The sequence below is a fragment of the Symphalangus syndactylus genome, chromosome 22 (assembly GCF_028878055.3).
Source record: "Symphalangus syndactylus isolate Jambi chromosome 22, NHGRI_mSymSyn1-v2.1_pri, whole genome shotgun sequence".
In the NCBI taxonomy this organism is placed as follows: Eukaryota; Metazoa; Chordata; class Mammalia; order Primates; family Hylobatidae; genus Symphalangus; species Symphalangus syndactylus.
The window spans coordinates 63,497,352-63,520,843 of record NC_072444.2 but is presented as its reverse complement, the minus strand read 5'-3'; the positions used below and the strand labels follow the sequence as shown (position 1 = coordinate 63,520,843).

The window sequence follows — 23,492 nt, the reverse complement described above, 5'->3', positions numbered from 1 at the left end:
CTCCATGTGTGGTCTTTCCAGCAAAGTGATTAGACTTTGTACCTTGTCACTCAGGTTCCAAGAGTGCATGTACCAGAAAATTATAACTTTCTCCCAATAGTGAGGACTAACTTCCCTGATGTAGAAAACATAAGGGGCTAATTAGGCAAAGGGAGATTAGGAAAGAGGCAGCATTCAGGCATAGAGAAATATTTGCTTTTAGAATGAAGATAGACTCAGGAAAACTATCAGACGCATTCACACATGCTGATAAAAGACTGTCAATTAATATATGTCTCTCACATTCTATCTGTACATGATAGAAGATGTACTAGTCATCAGTCATTTTCAGATGCTATGGAATCGTTGGTACTTAACACCCTATAGTGATACTAGAAAGAAGACTCAACTGGGAATGTGGACACTTCAATTCTAGACTGTCTCTTAATTTTAAGGGCCTCGATTTTGTAAGTTGAAGAATTTTGCAGTTGGAATAGAGTCACCTCCTGGAAACCCAACAAGTACGTATTAATTGTTTCCTTCAACTGAGATACTCACCTTGATAATCCAAATGTTCTTACCCCTGCCCACTTCTCCAAAATCACCTTGTGCCCTTTCTCCACACTAGTCTCATGCAATTCTCAGAATTTCCCACACTTTCCCTGACTAGAAGGCTCCTCACACACTGCCCCTCTGCCCACAACACTCCTCCCTTGTTGTGATGGCAAGCTCCAGCTAACTATCCCTGTGTGAGCTTAAATGCCACCTTCTCAAGATGGTCTTCTTTGGCCACCCAATCTAAAGGGTCCCACTTATTCTCTGGTGCATCTTGTATTGGGTTTCTTCTCTGCACTTTCCATGCTTTCTATTTATTTTCTGAATGCATTTGTTTACAAGGTTTCTGTTGGTCTCCTCTAGAGACCCCTCCATAGAGTAAGAACCATTCTTACCATTGTATCCTAGTGCCCAACATAGTGCCTGAAATATGGGAGTGCCCCCCAAATATGTGTGAAATGGATGTTACAGGGCACTGTAAGTAACTTGCAGTCTAGTGAGAGATGGTGAAACAAGGCCAAACATTAATGTGTCTTAAGAGAGCCAAGAGCAAAGTTTTCTGAGTTTTGTTTTTTTTTTCAATTTCTGAGTTTTTTGAGAGAAAGTCAAAGACAGTGAGTACATAGCAGTGAGTGGATTGTGCATTGGAAAGCCAGAAGGAGCCATCTCTAGAAGCACCTTCTTAACCATTTAATGAGTCTGAATTCTACTATCAGTGCAATGGAATGCACTGAGGAGGGTGAACAGTGGAGGGACATGGTCTGGGTGTATAAAGGTCACTCTAGATGCTGCGTGTGAAGCAGGTTGAAAGGGCGAGATGGGACATGAGCATTTCTGAAGGTACCCAGGAGAGAGGTCATGTTGACAATGGGGGAACAGAGGTACACAAATACAAAATGGATTTGGAGATAGAGTATACAAATTAGTGATGAATTCAAGAATGAAAACAAGGGAGGTATCAAGAAGAACTTGAGGCTCTGGATTGAGCCAATGGGGGAAGGCAGACAGAGACGCATAGGTGGGAAGGATAAGGCATGTGCCAAGGGAGTAGAAAATGTTTGCAGCAGGAAAATCAGAAAGGAAATCAGCACAAATGACCTTATTATCATGTAAGGGACAGACATCGTTAAGGGGAAGTTTACATTTCAAGATTGTCTCTGAGTTTCTGGATAACTTTACTTTCTGACCACTTCCTCCCTCTGCCACCCTCTCAAGCTATTTCCTGCATGTACAGGCCCATTTGTTCCACCGCAAGTTCTTCCTTTTAGGAGATGTTGCCAGTGTGATCTGTACATCATAATTGTTCAGGGAGCATCAAAGTGAACTGTTTAATCTGCAAGTCGATGAGTTCATGTCTTGATATTTCTCTGTACATAAAGACCTAATGAATCACTTGTTGCTCCTCCCTCCCCAATAACACACTGGGGCTATTCCGCTAGATATTAAGTATTCCAGCTTATTTAATGAATGGCTAAATTTGCCTACAAAAGTCAAATGCAGTACAGTGAGAAATGAAGCATTTTCCTATGTGATTTAGGTCCAGAACACTTGTAGTCTGAAATAATCAGATTTCCCTATAAAACTGGAACCGATCTGAATAATTTCTTCCTTGGTACTTTACCTCAACATGGGCACTCCTGGAAAAGCTTGCTCCCTCTTTGGCAATTTAGTAGATGCTGTGCTAATTGTCCCGTGTACACTGGAGGACACTCCTCCCAGTAGTCTTTCTCTCCCCTACCCTGTTAATGAGGGTAAGTCACAGCCTTTATTTTCCAGAACCATTCTTGTATCTGACCAAGACCCTCCACCAAACCCAACCACTCTCCTCCTCTGGGGCCAGGAGTCTGAGATTATATCTGAGTCTCCAAGGGCTAGAGCTAGTAGGACCCCATCAGGAATGGTTTGCAGCTTCTCACTTTGTTCCTTCTTCAAGCATGGCTCTTCTCTTCAGGTTCCCTAAAAAATCACAGTCTATTAAACTTCATGGCGTTGATCCCCAATAATTTAGAAACATGATACGGTCATTTGGGTACATGCAAAGAATAATTTTCCAATTCATAAAACCTCCAGGAAATTTCAGGGAGAAATGGCAATACAAAAAATTCCAGGGGAAAATTTAACCAAGTCATAAAATTAGTATTGAAATGGCATTGGAGCTTAGTGGGGAGGCTTACACATTTTCAGAAACATGTTTATTAAACATGTGTGCTTTATTGTCCAAGGCATTGGAAACACAGCAGAGAATAAGAAGATGTCCCTATCTTTAAGGAGTTCAGCCTAGTGAAAGGAAACAAACCAGTTCAGGTGCCACTATAGGAGTATAAAGGCAGTTTGGGCCAGGGGTTGGGGGTGCGGTGGTGACCAAGTCTATCAGGTTGTCAAGAGACACTTTATGTATGAAATGCTGCCATGAACTGTTTTGAAGCTGATATGACTGCAATGATCATCTGTAACTGCTGATTTCAAGTTTCATTTTTGTCATAAGATCCTTATTGCTGTCATTCATGAAGCTTTCAATAATAGTTGTTACACATCTGAACTCATATATAATGCATTAATAAATGGTACTGGTATCTTTTGTATATAATGGAATTCTACAAAAGTGTACTGTAGTGGACAAAGGGTCCCACTGCTGAGTTTGTAACCACTGCTCTAGGTGACAGGGAGCTAGGTAAAGACTTTAAAAAAAGATGCCTCATCCGGGCATGGCGGCTCACCCCTGTAATCCTAGCTCTTTCGGAGGTTGAGGCAGGCGGATTACTTGAACTCAGGAGTTCAAGACCAGCCTGGGCAACACGGTGAAACCCCATCTCTACTAAAAAATACAAAAAGTTAGTCAGGCGTGGTGGCACGTGCCTGTAATCCCAGCTATTCAGGAGGCTAGGCAGGAGAATGGCTTGAACCCGGGAGGCGGAGGTTGCAGTGACCTGAGATTGTGCCATTGCACTCCAGCCTGGGCAACAGAGCAAGATTCCATCACCAACACAAACAAATGGAAGAACATTCCATGCTCATGGATAGGAAAAATCAATATCGTGAAAATGGCCATACTGCCCAAGGTAATTTATAGATTCAATGCCATCCGCATCAAGCTACCAATGACTTTCTTCACAGAATTGGAAAAACTACTTTAAAGTTCATATGGAATTAAAAAAGGGCCCGCATTGCCAAGACAATCCTAAGCCAAAAGAACAAAGCTGGAGGCATCACGTTACCTGACTTCAAACTATACTACAAGGCTACAGTAACCAAAACAGCATGGTACTGGTACCAAAACAGAGATATAGACCAATGGAACAGAACACAGCCCTGAGAAATAATACCACACATCTACAACCATCTGATCTTTGACAAACCTGACAAAAACAAGAAATGGGGAAAGGATTCCCTATTTAATAAATGGTGCTGGGAAAACTGGCTAGCCATACATAGAAAGCTGAAACTCAATCCCTTCCTTACACTTTATACAAAAATTAATTCAAGATGGATTAAAGACTTAAATGTTAGACCTAAAACCATAAAAACCCTAGAAGAAAACCTAGGGTTTTCTAGGCATGGGCAAGGACTTCATGTCTAAAACACCAAAAGCAACGGCAACAAAAGCCAAAATTGACAAATGGGATCTAATTACACTAAAGAGCTTCTGCACAGCAAAAGAAACTACCATCAGAGTGAACAGGCAACCTACAAAATGGGAGAAAATTTTTGCAATCTACTCACCTGACAAGGGGCTAATATCCAGAATCTACAAAGAACTCAAACAAATTTACAAGAAAAAAACAACCCCATCAAAAAGTGAGTGAAGGATGTGAACAGACACTTCTCAAAAGAAGACATTTATGCAGCCAAAAGACACATGAAAAAATGCTCATCATCACTGGCCATCAGAGAAATGCAAATCAAAACCACAATGAGATACCATCTCACACCAGTTAGAAAGGTGATCATTAAAAAGTCAGGAAACAACAGGTGCTGGAGAGGATGTGGAGAAATCAGAACACTTTTACACTGTTGGTGGGACTGTAAACTAGTTCAACCATTGTGGAAGACAGTATGACAATTCCTCAAGGATCTAGAACTAGAAATACCATTTGACCCAGCCATCCCATTACTGGGTATATACCCAAAGAATTATAAATCATGCTGCCATAAAGACACATGCACACATATGTTTATTGCGGCACTATTCACAATAGCAAAGACTTGGAACCAACCCAAATGTCCATCAATGATAGACTGGATTACGAAAATGTGGCACATATACACCATGGAATACTATGCAGCCATAAAAAATGATGAGTTCATGTCCTTTGTAGGGACATGGATGAAGCTGGAACCCATCATTCTCAGCACACTATCGCAAGGTCGAAAAACCAAACACCACATGTTCTCACTCATAGGTGGGAATTGAACAATGAGAACACTTGGACACAGGAAGGGGAACATCACACACTGGGGCCTGTCATGGGGTGGGGGGAGTGGGGAGGAATAGCATTAGGAGATATACCTAATGTAAATGACAAGTTAATGAGTGCAGCACACCAGTATGGCGCATGTATACATATGTAACAAACTTGCACATTGTGCCCATGTACCCTAGAACTTAAAGTATAATAAAAAATAAATAAATAAATAAATAAATAAAAATATGTACAACTTTTTGTGCATCAATCATACCTCAATAAAGTAGCTTTTTTATTTTTATTTTTATTTTTTTTAATTATTATACTTTAGGTTTTAGGGTACATGTGCACAATGTGCAGGTTTGTTACATATGTATCCATGTGCCATGTTATTTTGCTGCACCCATTAACTCATCATTTAGCATTAGGTATATCTCCTAATGCTGTCCCTCCCCCCTCCCCCCACACCACAACAGTTCCCGGAGTGTGATGTTCCCCTTCCTGTGTCCATGAGTTCTCATTGTTCAATTCCCACACCGCATGTTCTCACTCAAAGTAGCTTTTTTTTGAAAGACAAAAAAAAAGACATCTCACAGCTAAATTTGCATTTTAGAAAATTTACTGGACCAAATTCCTAATGGGTGGAGCTTAACATGAAATGATGGCAAGAGAGAGACTGTGCCTCTTCCTGTGGTCTGGACCATCTCTTAATTCCAGGACAGTCCTGTTGAACCTTTTCCAGGACTTCTGAGACAGGTATGGGAAGAGGTTGCTGGTGGGAGAGAAGAGAAAGAAGACCCCACTAGGAGATCACCAGAGAAGTAGAAAAGGCTTTGATTTTTATCTCCTTAACAAATAATTCCAGACGCCCCTCATTTCCATTATATTTCCTGGTTGACTGCTTTATTGATTAAGTTTTAATTAGGATTTAAAACATTTCCCAAAGTGGTCTAAGGAAATAAAAAGTTGTGAGAGGTCCAGGAAGTTACACACTTCCAGTCAGATTTATTTTTTCAATTTTTATTAGATACTTATTGTAAATCAGACACGATAAGAGGGGCTAGAGACATACGATGAATAAGATCAAGTAGCAGCCATCAAGGAATATACAAGAGGAAGAACCAAGTCAAAAAACAAAAATGATAATAATAAACAATGTGGCAAGCATGGTGACCTATACTTTGATGGTTTACTCTGGAGGCAGCATGGAGAGACACTTGGCCCTAAGTCCAAACCTGTGATTAAGTCACCATCAAGTAACCCTATATAGATTGTCCCCAGCTTACTTTGGTTCAACTTAAGATTTTTCAGTTTGTAGTGGTATGAAAGCAATAAGCATTTAGTAGAACATCAATAAATTACATAAGATATTCAACACTTTATTATAAAATAAGCTTTATGTGAGAGGATTTTGCCCAACTATAGTTGCCCAACTAAAGTAAGAGTTCTGAGCACATTTAAGGTAGATTAGGCTAAGCTATGACGATTAGTAGGTTAAGCATTTTAAATGCATTTTCAATTTATGATACCTTCAACTTAAAATGGGTTTATTGGGACATAACCCCATGGTAAGTCAAGGTGAATCTATAACGAGGTTCTGTGGAGGATACAAGAAAGCAACAGGCATAATTGAGTTATGAAAGTAAGATATTTACACATGAGCATATCTATTAAAATCAAACAGGCTCTCCAGAGATACAGAACCAGTAAGATAGAAAGGTAGATATCTCCAGAGCTGTATTTCAAGGAATTGGCTCACATGATTACAGGGATTGACAAGTTCAAAATCCATAGGCGGATCAGCAAGCTGGGAATTCTTGGGCAGGAGTTGATGCTGCCATCTTGAGGCACAATTTCATCTTTTTCAAGGAAACCTTAGTTTTGCTTTTAAGGCATTCTAACTGATTGGATAAGGCCAACCCCAATAATCAAGAATAACCTTTTTAACTTAAAATCAACTGATTGGTCTGGAGAAGACACCAAAGATGTGGCTGGGCAACTTTTGCCAAAGACACATGGATGCAATCTGTCATCTCAGCAGAAACCAGGAATAGAGATGCAGGTATCCAGCGAAGATATGTGGAGAGCCCTCTTGTTGATGGGTTAAACTCCCGTGAATTTCACAGGAGACTGAAAAAGTTTTGAGAATTTTATACTGCTAGTAATAGTGCCAGCCTGGACTGATAGGGACAGAGAAGGGAAGAAATGAAGGACGCATGACTCTGAGGGCAGAGCCATGGATGTAAAGGGGACTCTCGGGCTAAGAGAGCAGGGCAGCCACTCCAGCAGGTCCAGAGGACAATGAGCTTGCTCCTGCCCAGAACAGTCCCAGTTCCTTCTGGTCTGGACTTGGATGGCAAATGCTGAAACAGGAAGCGTCATCTAGGATTTAGGGAGGAGGTCTAGATAAAATTGACCCTGATTTGGATTTAGATTTTACTTGTAGTGATTGCAAAATCTTTTTTCCAGAGCATTTGACCTACTATGCAACTAAATACAGTATATTGTTCTTAAAAATAATGAAAGATTATATAAAAATATGGATCATTTATATTACAGAGAAAAAATATGAATTAAATATTAAAATGTTAACAGTTATCAGACTTTAATTTTTCTATTTTCTTTCATTTTCTAGAATAAACTTTTTACTTTATAATGAGAAAAATTGTTTTTTATTTATAAGGCAAATATATTAATCAGTTTTTTTTGTTGTTTGACTTTTTGTTTCTTTTTGTTTGTTTTTGGTGTTGAGTCCATTAGAGTATTACTATAGAAAGTACAATGGCCTTATACAAAGACCGGATTCCTAGATTTATTGCTGACTCTCAATACTTGGACCTTGGACAAGCCACTTAACCTCTCTAAGGCTATTTCCTGCCCTACATACCTCACAAAGTAGATGTAAGAATCAAATAAGGTTATTTGTGAAGGCTCTGTAATTCTCATTAGAAATGTCAGGAATGATTATTGCAAAAATACTTTTAACACAATTATCAGTTTCAAATGCACAAGTAATAGGCCTTTATATTGTTAGTGGATAGATATTTTATAGTTTGTAAACTGTCACTGAACTTAAAAAACATATTTATGTTGGATCATAATGAAGTAGCATATTTATGTAGGATCTTGTAAAAATCCCCAATACACTGTGAATATTTACATGTAAGTGAAATACTGTACTATGTATCTAAGAGAGTTGGAAAATTTATTTTAAATTAACAAATGTCATGTTTGGTGAAAGAATGTAACCAATAAATAAATGCTAACATCATGAACAAACACAACAACAACAAAAAGTGGACTGATTGTAGATATAAATCATATCTACAAAATCCCTTCATGGTAACACCTAGATTAGTGTTTGGTTAACTGGATACTATAGCCTAGCCAAGTGGACACATAAAACTCACCATCACAGTGAGTATGTGCTAATTGCCAAATTAATGGTGCCTGAAGACTGAGATATTAAATGGATTGGATAGTAAAATACAAAGCATACACAAAGTCACTTTTCCAAACCCACACCGCCTGTGTCTTCTTCCTTCCCTGTATATGTCTCCTCATCCCTCATTGAAACTCTGCCTAAAATGGCATGGAAATAGAATAATCTGGCATTACTACTCCTCACTTGACTGTTCTTCCCTCCATTGCAACTTTCCTTTTTAAATGCCAACTTTTAGTGGTCAAGACACAGATTCATGTTGTCTCTCTCAGGCCATTATATTTCAGAAGTATTTATGTGTTCCCATCATGTGAAGCTCATGTCTCTCATTGAAAACTTGAATGATGAAAGTGGACAGTGCCACTTGCCATGCTGAGTCACTTACTCCTTAGCAACAAAAGGAGTGTTTCAATCTACTAGATTATCAAAAGAATACCTTATTTGACTTTGAAAAACTTGTATTGAGACTGTGATCTGACCCTTTTTAACTCAGGACACACAGCCATATCATATTTAGCAGCCCCTTCCAACAAAGCATCTTTAACATTTGTTTCCAGCCCGTTCGTAATTTGTTAAAGAGCTCTGTTAATTCAGCTTTCTAATACAAAATAAAATCTAAGTTTTCTTTTACACTTTCCTCCTAACTGTTTACAGAGAACTATGGTATGTGCATGCATACATGATATTTCTGTGTGTCTAGTGTGTGTAGGCATGCATGCATGCATGTATGTGTGTACTGAATTTTTTGCAGAGGTTTGTGTCACTGATTTTTCAGATTACTGTCATCAAGATAAAATAAGAATTGCCATATTTAACCTTAGCAATAAAACTACTGCCAAGCATTGCAATCTAGTTTTTTTGGCTCTTACTGCTAAGATTTCTGTCTTCACATTTATGTTTCCTGTTAGTTCCTGTATCAATTTAGAATAATGTAAAGGGTAGCTATTAAAAGATATCTGGAAGGTAAAATGAATTTGCCACTCTCAGCAGAAAGGATGTCCACTGTTTAGCTTTCTTCTCCTAAGCAATTATTTGTTTTTCAACTTACAAAATGAATTTTGGAACCATGCCACATTATGCCACAAAATATTAATAGGTACAATTAGTACATTGATATATGTTTGATTCTATCATTTTTCATTCCTTTTTTGTCATTCTTCTTTTAATCTACTGTGACAGTTCTGTAATGGAGCACCAGAAATATGACTCTAGGGCAAGCCATACTACTAATCATCAATACAGCATTGTATGCTGTCCAGCAGGTGCATGTTCCTGTTTTGTCAGCAGGGATGACATTCTGCAAAATTTCTACCCAGAGAAATGCTTTCCAAGATTTGTTTACAAGCAATAAATTTAATGGTATGCTGAATTTGATCATTAATTATATATTTTCTTTGTTATATTCAAATGGGATGCCAATGAAATTGGTCATGACAGGGTTTTGGGTTTTTTTCTGTTGTTCTTTTTTCTGCTGAGCAGCTTGTCATTTTAGTTTTAGCTGCAGGATATAGGACAGTACTGTCAAAGCAATCTAACTATATAAGCTATATGTAAGCAACTCAAATGAGGCTTTGAACCACCTTTTATTATTGGTTCTATAATTCCTCAACTGTAAAGGGATCTGTAAGCCACCTCTAGATTGTATAACAGTGGTCACTTTGGGGTTCTTGGCTTAAATTAATAACCCCAGTGAAATCATTAATGACCACCAATATACAACCCATCGTTAACAACACCATGAACAAATCCATTCAGAAAACCACTTATTCTTCCAAACTTGCACTTAGCAATGGTCATCTTTCTGAAACAACAATAATAAATACTTATAGGGTATCCAAGACGGATAAGCCAGCTGCCTTTAAAAAAATATTTGTACAGATCTGTATGAAATTTTCTCTAGTAGCACATGCCAGTCCTGTTATCAAGGAAAAGCCAACTCTCTCTCCCAGCTTGTTGCAGATCCACACATTTGGAGTATTCAGCTCATTCAGCTTAGTCCTGGAAAGTCAAAATTTTCTTCTTTGATAAGTAGAGGACTACATATTTTTGGTGTACTATAAAATACTTACAACATTCCTTCTTAGTGGTAGGTGATCTATGCAATCTATACATTGTGTATTATATATGTTATAGCAAGTGCTTCGTATTAAACCAGTAAAGACGTAAATATTTTATATTGAGTATAAACACAGAAATCTGAAAACATTCTGTTAAAGTATAGATGCCTCTTCAATTTTATGATTATGGGGGGAAATTAGGTTGTTTTGCTTTGCTTTTCATTTAGAACAATCAGTAATCCCTCTGAAAACCATGGATGTTACCTACATTTATTGTCTGTTAGCATATTTTTAACACACCTATAAACATAAAGACAACTCTATATTGTTTCAGAGTATTCTTTTTAATCCAGAGCATAGTTACCTAATTATCAAGTAGCACTAATATATATTATATTGATTATGTAGAAGAGGGCTATAGCATAATCATGACAAAGGACTGACTGTCCCAGAACCCAAGACTGCATCTTATGCACCTTCAGAAACTCTTTGGAGGTAGAAGGGTGAAAGGCCAGCCCTGCTGGGGTCATCACTTCCAAGCACTGTAGCTGGTAGCTGCAAGTCAGGAATTCAGCAAAGACTGAAGATCAGAGCCTGTTTATGGTCATGAAAATAGTCACCAAGTTAGCCTTTCACTAGGAAAAAAATATAACTGTTGTCTTACAATGTTATCACACTCTCATTAGTAATTATAAACAAATCAGTATACAGTTTGGAACCAGATATAAAGGAGTATAAATTCCAAGATCAATTGATTTTCTTGTCACAAATTCATTCTTTATCAACTATCACCAGTAAGTCCTGGATTTCGTTTCACTCATCCAAATAAAGATATTAATTGCTTAATTCTGTTCACTCCCTGCCCTGTTGCTTACCCTGTTCCCCTAATTAGGATTAGCATTTCCACCTGCTGATATACTGAGATGTATATATACATATATATATATATATATATATATATATATATATATATATATATAGAGAGAGAGAGAGAGAGAGAGAGAGAGAACGAGAGATGGGACCTTATGAGAACCATGACTAGGTGAATTACTTACCCCCTTGCTGTCTGCAAATTGTGTGAAGACAGGACCTGCGTCTGTCCTGCTCAGCAGTGTACTCTCAGTGCCTACAGCACAAATGCGGGCTCCTGAAATGTGTTTGAAAAGTGTGTGTCAAATAAGTGTTTAAAAAAATGAACGCATACATTTGTGAACGCATACATTTGTGAACCTCACTTCTCTGCGGTGCAGTATTCACCTCCTTACAAGTATGCCTGCCTGTAGACCAGCCTCACTCTAATTCACTTTCCACTTTGCAGCCTCCTTCATCTCTTTGAAGTGCAACCCTATCTTGTGCTTTTCACCATTTTACTATTAAGAAAACCAAGCTCAGAGAGGGAATGTGGCTTGCACAGCGTGCTGGGATGGTTAACTTACAGCACCCATTATCCATTTTTATGCTCCTGAAGCCAAATCCTTCTAATGAATCAAAGCACTTCTGTTCCTTTCTCTTGCTCTTCCCTGCTTGTCCTGATTGGCTTCACTGTCCCTCCTTTTCTCATTCATTTCTTTGCTCCTGGGACAATTTTTCTGATCGGGTAAATTCAGCCACTGGAGGACGCAGTGACAGATTTTTTTCTGCAATGCACTGATTTGATTGGGACACTTCACATTTTCTTCTCAGTCCAATGATTTGCCACTACAATGTTAGGATACAACAGCATTCCTGTGATTGCAGGTATAGACAAAATCAGTGAAGCAATAAACTTAATCCTGCAAAAATAAAATAGTATTTTTGTGGAAATATTTCTAAACTGATGTATGCTTTCCATTTTCTTAGACAGGGTGTGTTAATGTCACCTAGTCTCTTCTTGCTGAGTCAGAAAGGGCATATATTCAGGCCTCAGCCCGGCGCAGTGGCTCACACCTGTAATCCCAACACTCTGGGAGGCTGAGGCGGGTGGATCACCTGAGGTCTGGAGTTCGAGACCAGCCTAAACAACATGGAGAAACCTCGTCTCTAGTAAAAATACAAAATTAGCCAGGCGTGGTGGCGGGCGCCTGTAGTCCCAGCTACTCTGGAGGCTGAGGCAGGAGAATGGCGTGAACCCGGGAGGCGGAGCTTGCAGTGAGCAGAGATCGCGCCACTGCACTCCAGCCTGGGCGAGGGAGCGAGCGAAACTCCGTCTCAAAATAAAATAAAATAAAATAAAATAAAACAAAATAAAATAAAATAAAATTCAGGCCTCTCCTACTCCCCCGGTGTCACGTAGGTGAAGAGTCAATATGTGCTAATAAACGTGTCATTTAGACTTGTTAAACACTGGCCTAGGACACCAAGGGTGGTGGTAATATCTCTTCCCTTGGTGTCTCTGTAAATAACAAAAGTACCACCCATTAGGACTGTTCTGACAAAGGCATGATTTATATTAAATGGAAGTTGAACCCCAGAAGCTCAAAGTTTTAAATGCTTTTTGTTTAGTTTTCGTTATTCAGTGAGTGTGGAGAAATCTTTTCCCCTTGTAGTTCAGGATTCAGGCCAACATATAGTTCCGGAGAAGCAGCGGAGCTATCACAACGATGAACCTGTAGGAAAGGGTTATCCCATAAACGTGGAAAATATCTGACTGTCATAGAACCCAGAGGAAACCAAGTAGCGTTTGTGTCCTGCCCCACCCAGAGCACTACATATAGAATCATCCTTAGTGATTGTTTCTTTCATTAGCTCCCTTCCCTCTGATAAGCAAGTTGACCTACAAAGAAAGCTGCACCTAAAGACTGACCCTTTCTCACTGGATGTGTGAGACAGGCTCCTGAACTGAGAAAGTATATTTGATTCTAATGTAGTTAGCAAGTAATTCTAATTCTATATAAGATATTCATAGAATAAGCTCTTTTCTATAGAGCTATCAATTATCAAAGTGGGTGCAATTTTTAAGGAATTAATACTAAATAAAATAGCGATATGAATAATGGTGATGACAGACACATTAATAACATGTAAAATTGCCAGAATAATTTAGAAATAGTCTGTAAATTCCTAAACAACTCTGAGGTTATTTCAGAGAATTCAGTGATACTGTAAAGAGCTATAAATTGAAATGTTGGAATTCCTGACTTAAAAAAAAAAAATTCTAAACCAAGTGCCACTGAATTAAAGGTAATTTCAACTAAGGTTATGATAACAACAATCTGCAACATTATGAGAATTCTTAAAGCAAAACCTTAAAAAAATACATTTGCTCTACCTCAGCCAGATCAAGATTAATATTACAGTGACATGTCACAGTGACAAGTTGCTTAGCACGTACCCTTGAGAGGGAGTGATGAAAGCGACAGTTTACCTCTGTGTATTTCCTCCTCAAAACCCCTAACCCTAGTGTAATCATGAGAAAAATATACAATAAAGCCAAATTGAAGGGTATTCTACAAAGTATCTGCCGAGTACTTCAGAAAACATTTAAGTTCATCCGAAACAAGGAAAGTTTGAGAAACTTGCAACCAAGACAAGTTGGGAATCTTTGTAACCTAAGGATTGGTGATGACCAAATTTAATGTGGCATCCTGCACGGGATGCTGGAGCAAATAAAAGACATTAAAGAAAAACTAAGGAGATCCAATTAAAGTATGAACTTTAGTTAGTAACAATGTATCAATATTGGTTTAATAGTTGTGGCAAATATACTATAGTGTTAGATGTTAACGGTATGGGATACTGAGTGCAGCGTCTGGGTGCAGGGTCTATGGGAACTCTTTGTATTATGCAGCTTTTCTGTAAACTAAAATTATTCCAAAATAAAAATGTTTATTAAAAAATACATAGTGAATACAGTTTAAAAATTCTCTTCTGATATAATGTTTGCAGAGGAAGATGCTTTTTAGTTTATAAATTATTTCCATAATTGTGACAGTTCTCACATCTGCTACTATAAAATTCATTGCAGCTTCTCTGCCTCTTGGGAAAAAATGCATTTAATTATCAGTAAAATTCAACTTTAGCTTGTTATGATGAATGATTTAAACCTGTCAGCTTTTTCCCCCTAAAAACAAAAGAACCAAAATGAAATACCGTCTTATTCCTCTACTCCCTTCCTTCCACCTGCTTCATTTAATTGATGAAGGCTTCTTCATTTATTAATCTTTTTGAGCTCTTCTGTAAGATGCAGAAAAAGCTAATATGATATCATTGTATCTAGCTAATGTGTGTGCTTTGTGAAATTGATACACCCTGCCAAGACATAAATTACTTAAGCTTTGATAAATGTGTTGAAATCAAGGAATGTTCAAACAGATAAAGCACAGCAATTTATCTTTCTTCCCCTTTTTAAAACTCCATTTTATGCTTGAAGTTAAATGTTTTTGCATTATTATTATAATATGATGGGGGAAAAGACAGCAGGGATACTGAAATTAGCACGAAGAGCCCCAGCAAATACAAAAGTAACCAGGAATGTACAGCTACGTGTTTTGTAGATAACATTTAACAATCTTGCCTTGGACAGAGTGGATTACCAACAGATTCAGAACCACCTACATTCTTCTCCCAGCATGTTGTATCACAGAAATTGTCTGTTCAGGAATGAGGGCACCTGCCAGACACTTTATATTCTCAGCTCCCTTTGCTGATTCATGTAGTAGATTGGACTCAAAGATCTACAAACACATTTTTTTGGCAAAGAGAGCTCACCTGGGATTTGGATGTGACTCAGATGCCAGTAAGACTAGAAACATATGGTAACATTTGATTGATGTTCTGGGGTTGAGAGGGTTGATTTCTACTTGGTCATTAATTTATCACATGGTACTGAACAAGTTGCTCAATTAACCACTAATCAGTTTCCTGGAGGCTTGAGAATTCCTAGAAACCTATGGAGACACTTCCTGAGTAGGAGGCACGAGATTATCCACTGGACCATGGAAGAGCCATCAGTCATCGAATGCCTCTTGCCAAGGAATAGGCCCAGTAATTTCCATCCATTCTTTTAGTCCTTACAGCCAAACAGCAAAGGAGATATAGGTGAGAAAACTGAGGTTCAGGTCATACACTTGAGCAAGGGGTGACGATGCCATTAGGCGATAACTCCTATGCCCTGATATGATGCAAACATTATATCAGGCTGCTTCCCTATTGGGAATATATGGGTGAGCTGTGGGGAGGTGGGCAGGGTTGTGGCTCATCAGCCTGCAATCTTCTGATTAGGTCTTCATGTTGAGCATGTGGACTGGGAATTTAGGTCATATAACCATCTAGGTAGATCTGGTGTAGAAAAGGGTGCCTGAGCTCTCAAAAGTGATGTTATAAAGTGATGATTTATAACAAGAGGAAGGCTGAACAAGTTACACCAAGGGTGAAAGTTCAGAGGGGAGATAAAATTGTCAGCTGTTTAAAGACATAGAGAAATATATTTGCCCTTTAAATTATATTCTTCTACCAGTAAGTCACTGTCAGATAGCTTTTTGAGATTTGGGTTTAGATTTGGAAGTCAGCACTTGTGAGAACTGTCCGTGTATTTTAAAGTAATAAACAGATCAGGTTGTACACAGTTTTTCCAACTTGGCTAATGTTGTTGTCAAAACAAGCTAGAAATATGATGTGCTAAGGAAAGCCAAATTTTAAAAAAAAGTGTTTTTATATAGATTTATATATATATATGCATATATGTATATATATGTACTTTTTATCTAAGGTACTGCCAGTGAATGCTGTCACTGGAAGAGAGAAACATTATATATCTTTGCTATTAGCTAAATTTTATTATTTTTTATTATATAGACTAATCTTAAAATCAAGGGCTCTTTGAGCAGGTTTGGACCTGAACAGTAGTGTGTTAGAATGATTTTTTTTAGAAATCTAATTTCATTTCAAATTCTCATACAGGGAACCTTTTCCAAAGAATAAAACAACTTTTGTAAAAGCAAATAATGACACTCAATTTATCTGTTTCATAAGCTTAGAATGTTTTCTACTTTCATTTTTTTAAAGGGAGTCACATATATTTGGGTCATGTTCTCTTACAACATAAACTGCTACCAGGAAAGTTTTCAGATCTTTGAAAATGTCTCAGTAATGTCCTACTGTTATTATTATTACTATTATTATTATTATTGAGTAATCTCAGAACCATCACAATGGAAGTCCTAGGGATAAGAGAAGGATCTCTTAAGGTATCAGTGTCTATCATATATTTGAAAGTGCACCAAGATCAGCTAAGACTACATGATAGCAAAACTTACTGGTTGTTGAATGATGGGCTCAATTCTTATGGGTTTATCAGTAATGGGAAAGTGAGGAGAAAATTGGGCAAAGCACTAAGACAAGAAAAATGAACCAGGCAGAAAAAAAATTAGGGGAACATATAACATTAAACAAGCACTTTAAAGAAAAAGAGGGCATGTTGCTGCTGATAAAAGAATATTTTTATACTTGTGGTTGAAAAAATATTTTTGAATGAAAACGTATTTTAGTTCTGCTGATAAAGTGTCACGGTATTTGTAGTAAAGTAATTGATATTATGATATATAAAGGTAAGAATCAAGACATATTTTTAAAAGCAAGCTTAAAGGGGAAAACGTCAGAAGGGCTCTATCGCATGAAGGGGAAAATGTCAGAAGGGCTCTATCGCATGAAGTAGAAGAATGAAGGTGGGAGTGAGGGAAGAAGTTCAGAAGCTGTACCAAATCAGGGAGTAGAGATTGGGAAGTAAGGGAGCACTTCTTGTAAACTAGATGTTCCGCAAATGGTAGGTGTGTCTGTAAGCATTTACCAAGCAGGGTGAATCTCATGAAATACTGGAAACAGGTGAAAAATAGGTAGTAGACTATGGGCAGCAAGAATCATGATCACAGAAGAGAAATTGGACCTTGATTAGCAAGAGCTTCTTATCTGCCCGTGCATCCTTGGCCCTCTTTCTGGAGAGATGCTGGGACAGGTCACTTGGACCAGGCTGTCTCCATTCTCAGGAAACTCAAGTCAGAATCAGAGTCTGGGTGTTGAGCTCCATGGGCTATTACCAAATAATTGGAATGAAGTTTGCACACTTCATGAGTAAGAGTATTCAAGGGACTGGACATGATGGTTCACTCCTGTAATCTCAACATTCGAGAGGCCAAGGTAGGAGGATCACTTGAGGCTGGGGTTCAAGACCAACCTGGGCAACGTAGCAAGACCTCATCTGTATAAAATAAAAAATTAAGCCGAGCAGTGGCTCACACCTGTAATCCTGACACTTTGGGAGGCCGAGGCAGGCAGATCACTTGAGGCCAGGAGTTTGAGACCAGCCTGGCCAACGTGGTGAGACCCCGTCTCCACTAAAAACACAAAAACTAGTCAGGCATAGTGGTGCATGCCTGTAATCACAGCTACTCGGGAGGCTGATGTGCAAGAATTTCTTAAACCTTGGAGGTGGAGATTGTAGTAAGCTGAGATTGCACCACTCCACTCCAGACTGGGCGATAGAGCAAGACTGTCTAAAAAAAAAAAGAAAGAAAAAAAAATAAGCCAGGCATGGTAGTGTGCACCTGTATTCCTAGCTATTCTGGTGGCTGAGGAGGGAGAATCACTTGAGCCCAGGAGTCTGAGGTTGCAGTGAGCTGATTATGCCTCCAGCCTGGGTGACAGAGTGATATCCTGTCTCTAAAAATAAATAAATAGTATTCAAGGAACTGGAAGTCATTATGTTAAGTGAAATAAGGCAGACACATATTCTCACCCATATGTAAAAGCTAAAAAAAACTTGATCTCATAGAAATGGAGAATTTTGATAGTACCAGAGGTTGAGAAGCATTTGAGGGTGGGGTGGGGGAAATGAAGAGAGATTGATGGATGAGTACAAACACAGTTAGATAGAAGAAATAAGTTCTAGTCCAGGCACGGTGGCTCATACCTGTAATCCCAACACTTAGGGAGGATGAGGCAGGAGGATCACTTGAGGCCAGCAGCTTGAGACCACCTGGGCATCAAGCTGAGACCCCATCTCTACCAAAAAAAAAAAATTAATCCCATTTTTTAAAATAAAACAAGTTCTAATGTTCAACAGCAGTGTAGGGTGACTATACTATAGTTAGCAACAACGTGTTGTATATTTTAAAGTAGTTTGAAGGGAGGCCTTGAAATGTTCCCAATACATAGTAGTGATAAATATTCGAGATGATGTATACCCTAAATACTCTGACTTAAATCATTACACATTTTATGCATGTATCAAATACTCAGGTGTACCCCCATAAATATGTAAAATATTATATACCAATAAAAGAGAAAAAATCTATGCAAAATCAGAAAGCTGTAGTTACAGTATCGGAAATACTTTGAGCCAGAAATCCAGAGTAATGATCCCTCTTTCCCTGGGGAATCTGCCAGCCTTTCAACACCAGGAGAGAGAAAGGAGTATCAATTCAGGGTGTATAAGCCCCTAAGAAGAGGCCATATGGATTTAGATTCTCAAAATGTAAGAATATGCATCATACCAATTTGTTCTGAATTTTTTAAAACTCCAGAAATGTGGAAGAAAAGCTTCCAGGAAATTAACCAAAGGGAGAAGTATATGTTGTAGCACCCTCCCATACTTACAAAGGCAAAAAATAATTTTAAAGAAACCTATCTATACATTTTGAGTCCTTGGATTCTTAGTGATTTGGGGACTAGACACAGGTGGAAACACTTTTCACAAAGCCCTGTTGGGATTTAAGCTTCTAAACTGTTATGAACATACAATAGATAACCTCATGTTATCAAACTATGCCATCTAGTCAAATGCAGTATTTATAATCCAGGCTATGTCTTTCATTTATTTTCAAAATTGGATTGAAAGCAATAATTTTGGGAATAATCTGAAACCATTGTTACCAAGTGCTTTGCCAAGTTTGAAAGGGCTAGAGAAAGTACATAAACACAGCCTCACTTCTTTCCTCATCTATTTCATCATGCTGACAGTTTTCTGTAGAATCATTACAAGAGTGGTTTGTGCCATTAGAGATAAGAGGCTGTGTTTCCACTAGAAACCTCTATTTTCCAGACTTTTTATAAATCATCCATAAATATTCACTCCACGCAACAGCATCATATATAGTGATTCTGTCCCTCAAAATCCATATCTACTTAACTAAATTATTTTTAGTAAACATGGGGACTCATACTATACAAAGAATAAAAAGAAAAATCAAATGCAAATAAAGTCTTACATTTCAGTGGCTATGATTTGAACCAAAATACTGAGGAACCCATAAAACAATGCACATGACATTTTCTTAGCAATTATTTTAGTATATAATTCAGTTGTAATAAAATTTATTAACTCATATACAACCTATTAATTCAAAATATACCTCTCTACATTACTTCCTGTTTTTATAAAGGCAACTAAATTTTTACTTATATTTTTTCAACTAAAACTTTTTGTAGAACTTTCTAATCCTCATCACATGTCTTTTTTGTTACAGAGTTTGAGATGGAATTATATAAAAAGCTATGAAATTACATGTTATAAGCCTTTGAACGTAATAATTCCCTTAATATTTCCAAATATACTTAAAAGACTTATCAATATAATTGACAGTTTTTAGCTCCTTGGTAGATACATTCAGCATTCTATTTTTGTCTTCCACCTGAAAGAAAAGAGTTGACAATTTAATGATTATATCAAATGAGAAGTCAAAATATACTACTTCCCCCAATCTGGAAAAATAGAATTGTGAAGATCAGGAAACAGAGACTAAAACCACATCAACGCATTAAAATGAAATACTTTGTTCTTAACCTCACCATTTTTAATTTTCATACTCATAGTTTTCCATTGCTTGAATTAAGTGCTTATCTTGTTACACTGTTGAGCCCGGCTGTGTGTGTGTGAGATGCTGTCGAACAAGAATCTAAATAATGTTGAAAGATTTTCCCTTGCGCTTTGACTTCAGTTTGAGTGCGCAGTCACGGCACTAACCTAAAGTTTATTTCTCTTTCTTCCTTTCAAACAGCTATTTTGTGACAGTAAGGAAGTGGTGCATGCCACGGAGGGGCTGGATTGGGAAGATAAAGATGCTCCAGGGACATTGGTCGGCAACGTGGTGCACTCAAGGATCATCAGTCCCCTGCGCCTGTTTGTTAAACAGTCTCCGGTGCCCAAGCCCGGCCCCATGGCGTATGCAGACAGCATGGAAAACTTTTGGGATTGGCTGGCCAACATCACGGAGATTCAGGAGCCATTGACAAGAACTAAACGGAGGCCAATAGTAAAAACAGGAAAATTTAAGAAAATGTTTGGATGGGGTGACTTTCATTCCAACATTAAAACTGTTAAACTCAATCTCCTCATCACGGGGAAAATTGTTGACCATGGAAATGGAACCTTCAGTGTGTATTTCCGACATAATTCAACAGGCCTGGGCAATGTTTCAGTGAGCTTGGTACCACCCTCCAAGGTGGTGGAATTTGAAGTTTCCCCCCAGTCTACCTTGGAGACCAAGGAATCCAAATCTTTCAATTGTCGCATTGAGTATGAAAAGACAGATCGGGCAAAAAAGACCGCCCTCTGCAACTTTGACCCATCCAAGATCTGCTACCAGGAGCAGACTCAGAGCCATGTGTCTTGGTTGTGCTCCAAGCCCTTCAAGGTCATTTGCATTTACATTGCCTTTTACAGTGTTGATTATAAACTCGTGCAAAAGGTTTGCCCTGACTACAATTACCATAGTGAGACCCCATACTTATCTTCTGGCTGATCTTCCTGCTGTGGTGGATATGAGGGATACATATATATTTGATTAGAATGACCAAGAAACAAGCCCAGCTCTTTATGATAAAGGATCCCTTTTGTTTCTGGCAGTGAACAATATTTCCCTATCAGGTTTTCAAATTTTAAAAAAGAAAAAGACATCTTTAAATGTGAAATTTATTTGTTTCTATCGTAGGTAGATTTATCTAAAAAGTTAAACTGTTTATGAAACCATCACTTTCATGCAAGATGACTGAGTTCTAGAAATCTTATTGTTTCTCTGAAAGAAACATCAATGATAGCAATATGTGACAAGAAGGAACAAAATTATGCATGTGATAAACATTGCTCTTGAAATGAGCCTGCCTTTGAAATATGTTTTGGAAGGTAACTGCAGAAATAGCAGATGCAGTAAAGGAAAAGATTGTATTTGATAGATGAATTGTGTTTTTGACATTGGAACTTTTTTTTATATTTCTATCTTTTCCCCCATCCATCTGTGCTGTTATTAATATGAGAGAAAAAAAGGTAAAATTTGTTTCAAAATTCGTGTGTGAAGTTACAGTGCCACAGTGGAACCAAGTTCCTTATCATCTGAGCTAGAGTTGAGTGGAATGTGATTTAAGCACTTAACCCTGCGTTGGTCACCATTCTTATGATTCCCCCTGAATTTGAATACTGATGTAATGGGAAAGCAAATCTGAGAATAAGTTTGTTCAACAGTAACAAAAATCACGATGCTTTTAGACTCTTCTGATAAATTCAAATGCTGCGGAATTAATCAAAAAATAACAAAATTTGTATGCCTCCTATAGCTTAGAGCTTTATTCAATTCATTCGATAATGTGATTCTTTACACATGTGTAGAACAGCTCTGAAATTGAGAGAAAGTGCTTGTTTCCTAGACTGGCATAGAAAACAAAAGTGGGAAGTAGAGGGAGGAAATTTCAGGATTATGGATTCATTATTTCTAGCCTCCCAGATTAAGTTCTCCTTGCATTTAGTTAATATTTGAATAAGAGATCAAACTCTGTGTGGAAATAGAGAGTTATATTTAAACATTTCTAATTATTAAGTGCTGACAACCAAGATACCTGGCTTACTAGACTTTTGAAATGACTTCCAAATTAATGTCACTTCACAGTCAGTGCCCTTCTCATCTTCCCTGTGGGGGTGAATAGCAGTCCTATATAGTAGAACTGAATGATCATTAAATTAGAACAGAAACAGGGGTCTGGTTGGCCAAGAAAAAGGCTTCTAGAACTCAGGACGCTCATGGAATGGTCGGTCTTTTTACAATAGATGTTAACTTCTTTCTCCCTTCTTATCTGTAAAATATTAATTAAAGTAAAACATTAAATTCAGGACTAAAGGAAGAGAAGTCCTAAACAACAAGAAATACTCTTACCACACTGTTCAAAAAACCAAAAGCTCTGTTCTCTATTTTATATCTTCATTTCTTTCCTTTTACTGGCAATATCTGCAGTGTTCAATTTTTGTCTTTTGTAAACATTGTACTAAGCTTAGTGTGCGGTAGTACAGGCTTGAAGTTCTTGCTCTGAGTTCACCACGTGTTTTTGTAATTTTGTGGTTGGTGATTAATATTTTGAGACACCTTTTTATTTTCACCTAGAAACAAGAGTAAAATATTACTTATTGTAAAATATGTGGGAATCATGTATGTATATATATACTTAGAATTTTCTGTGTACAGAGAAAGTATGTGTACACATTTCTATGTAAATAAAAAGAATTTGCTAGATCTGTCACATTAATCCTGGGTGGTTATTTTTTAAAGACTCTGTTCTCCTTGTTTCTGTTCCTCACAAGGGCTTATTCTGTGCACATGTGTGTGTGTGTGTGTGTGTGTGTGTGAGATACCAATTGAACATGAAGGTTTCCCTTAGATACATGTTAAATAGGCAGCTTGGCTGTGGAGATTTTAAAGTAGGGCAAAAGAATAACTCACATAAAACATTTTGTACATAGCATGGCATCTAGTAAGAAAGAACCCTACTTGTGAGCTGCCATATGATTATTATTGTTTTGACATGAAATAATGAAGTTTAAAACTATCTGATGTTCAAAAGTTGAGAGATGTGAACATTATTTCTATGCTAAAAAAAAAAAACCTATAAATTGATTTATATAGTTCTTAGATGTTAGCAGGATTTGTGGAATTTTTTTAAAGTTTCCCATAAGCTTGTTTGTAAGTTGGAGTAGAATATATGCCACATATATTTCTAAGTCATAATTTCATTTCAAAGCATACCTAATTGTCAGTAATGGTACTTGGCACAATATAAATCAGAGCCCACTTAAGCATGCAAATACACACGTTTCCAAAACCA

The 23,492-nt window shown here is 37.6% G+C and overlaps 1 protein-coding gene across 1 annotated transcript in view; it reads left to right on the top strand.

The window, feature by feature from the left end:
• The window catches only part of NXPH2 (neurexophilin 2), a 109,004-nt gene extending 86,088 nt beyond the window's left edge, over window positions 1-22,916 (top strand). Inside the window, exon 2 of the mRNA XM_055261976.2 lies at window positions 20,405-22,916. Coding sequence (XP_055117951.1) covers window positions 20,405-21,148 — 744 coding nt within the window. The 3' untranslated portion in view covers window positions 21,149-22,916. The remainder of the gene's footprint in view (window positions 1-20,404) is intronic.
• Window positions 22,917-23,492: the final 576 nt, after the last annotated feature.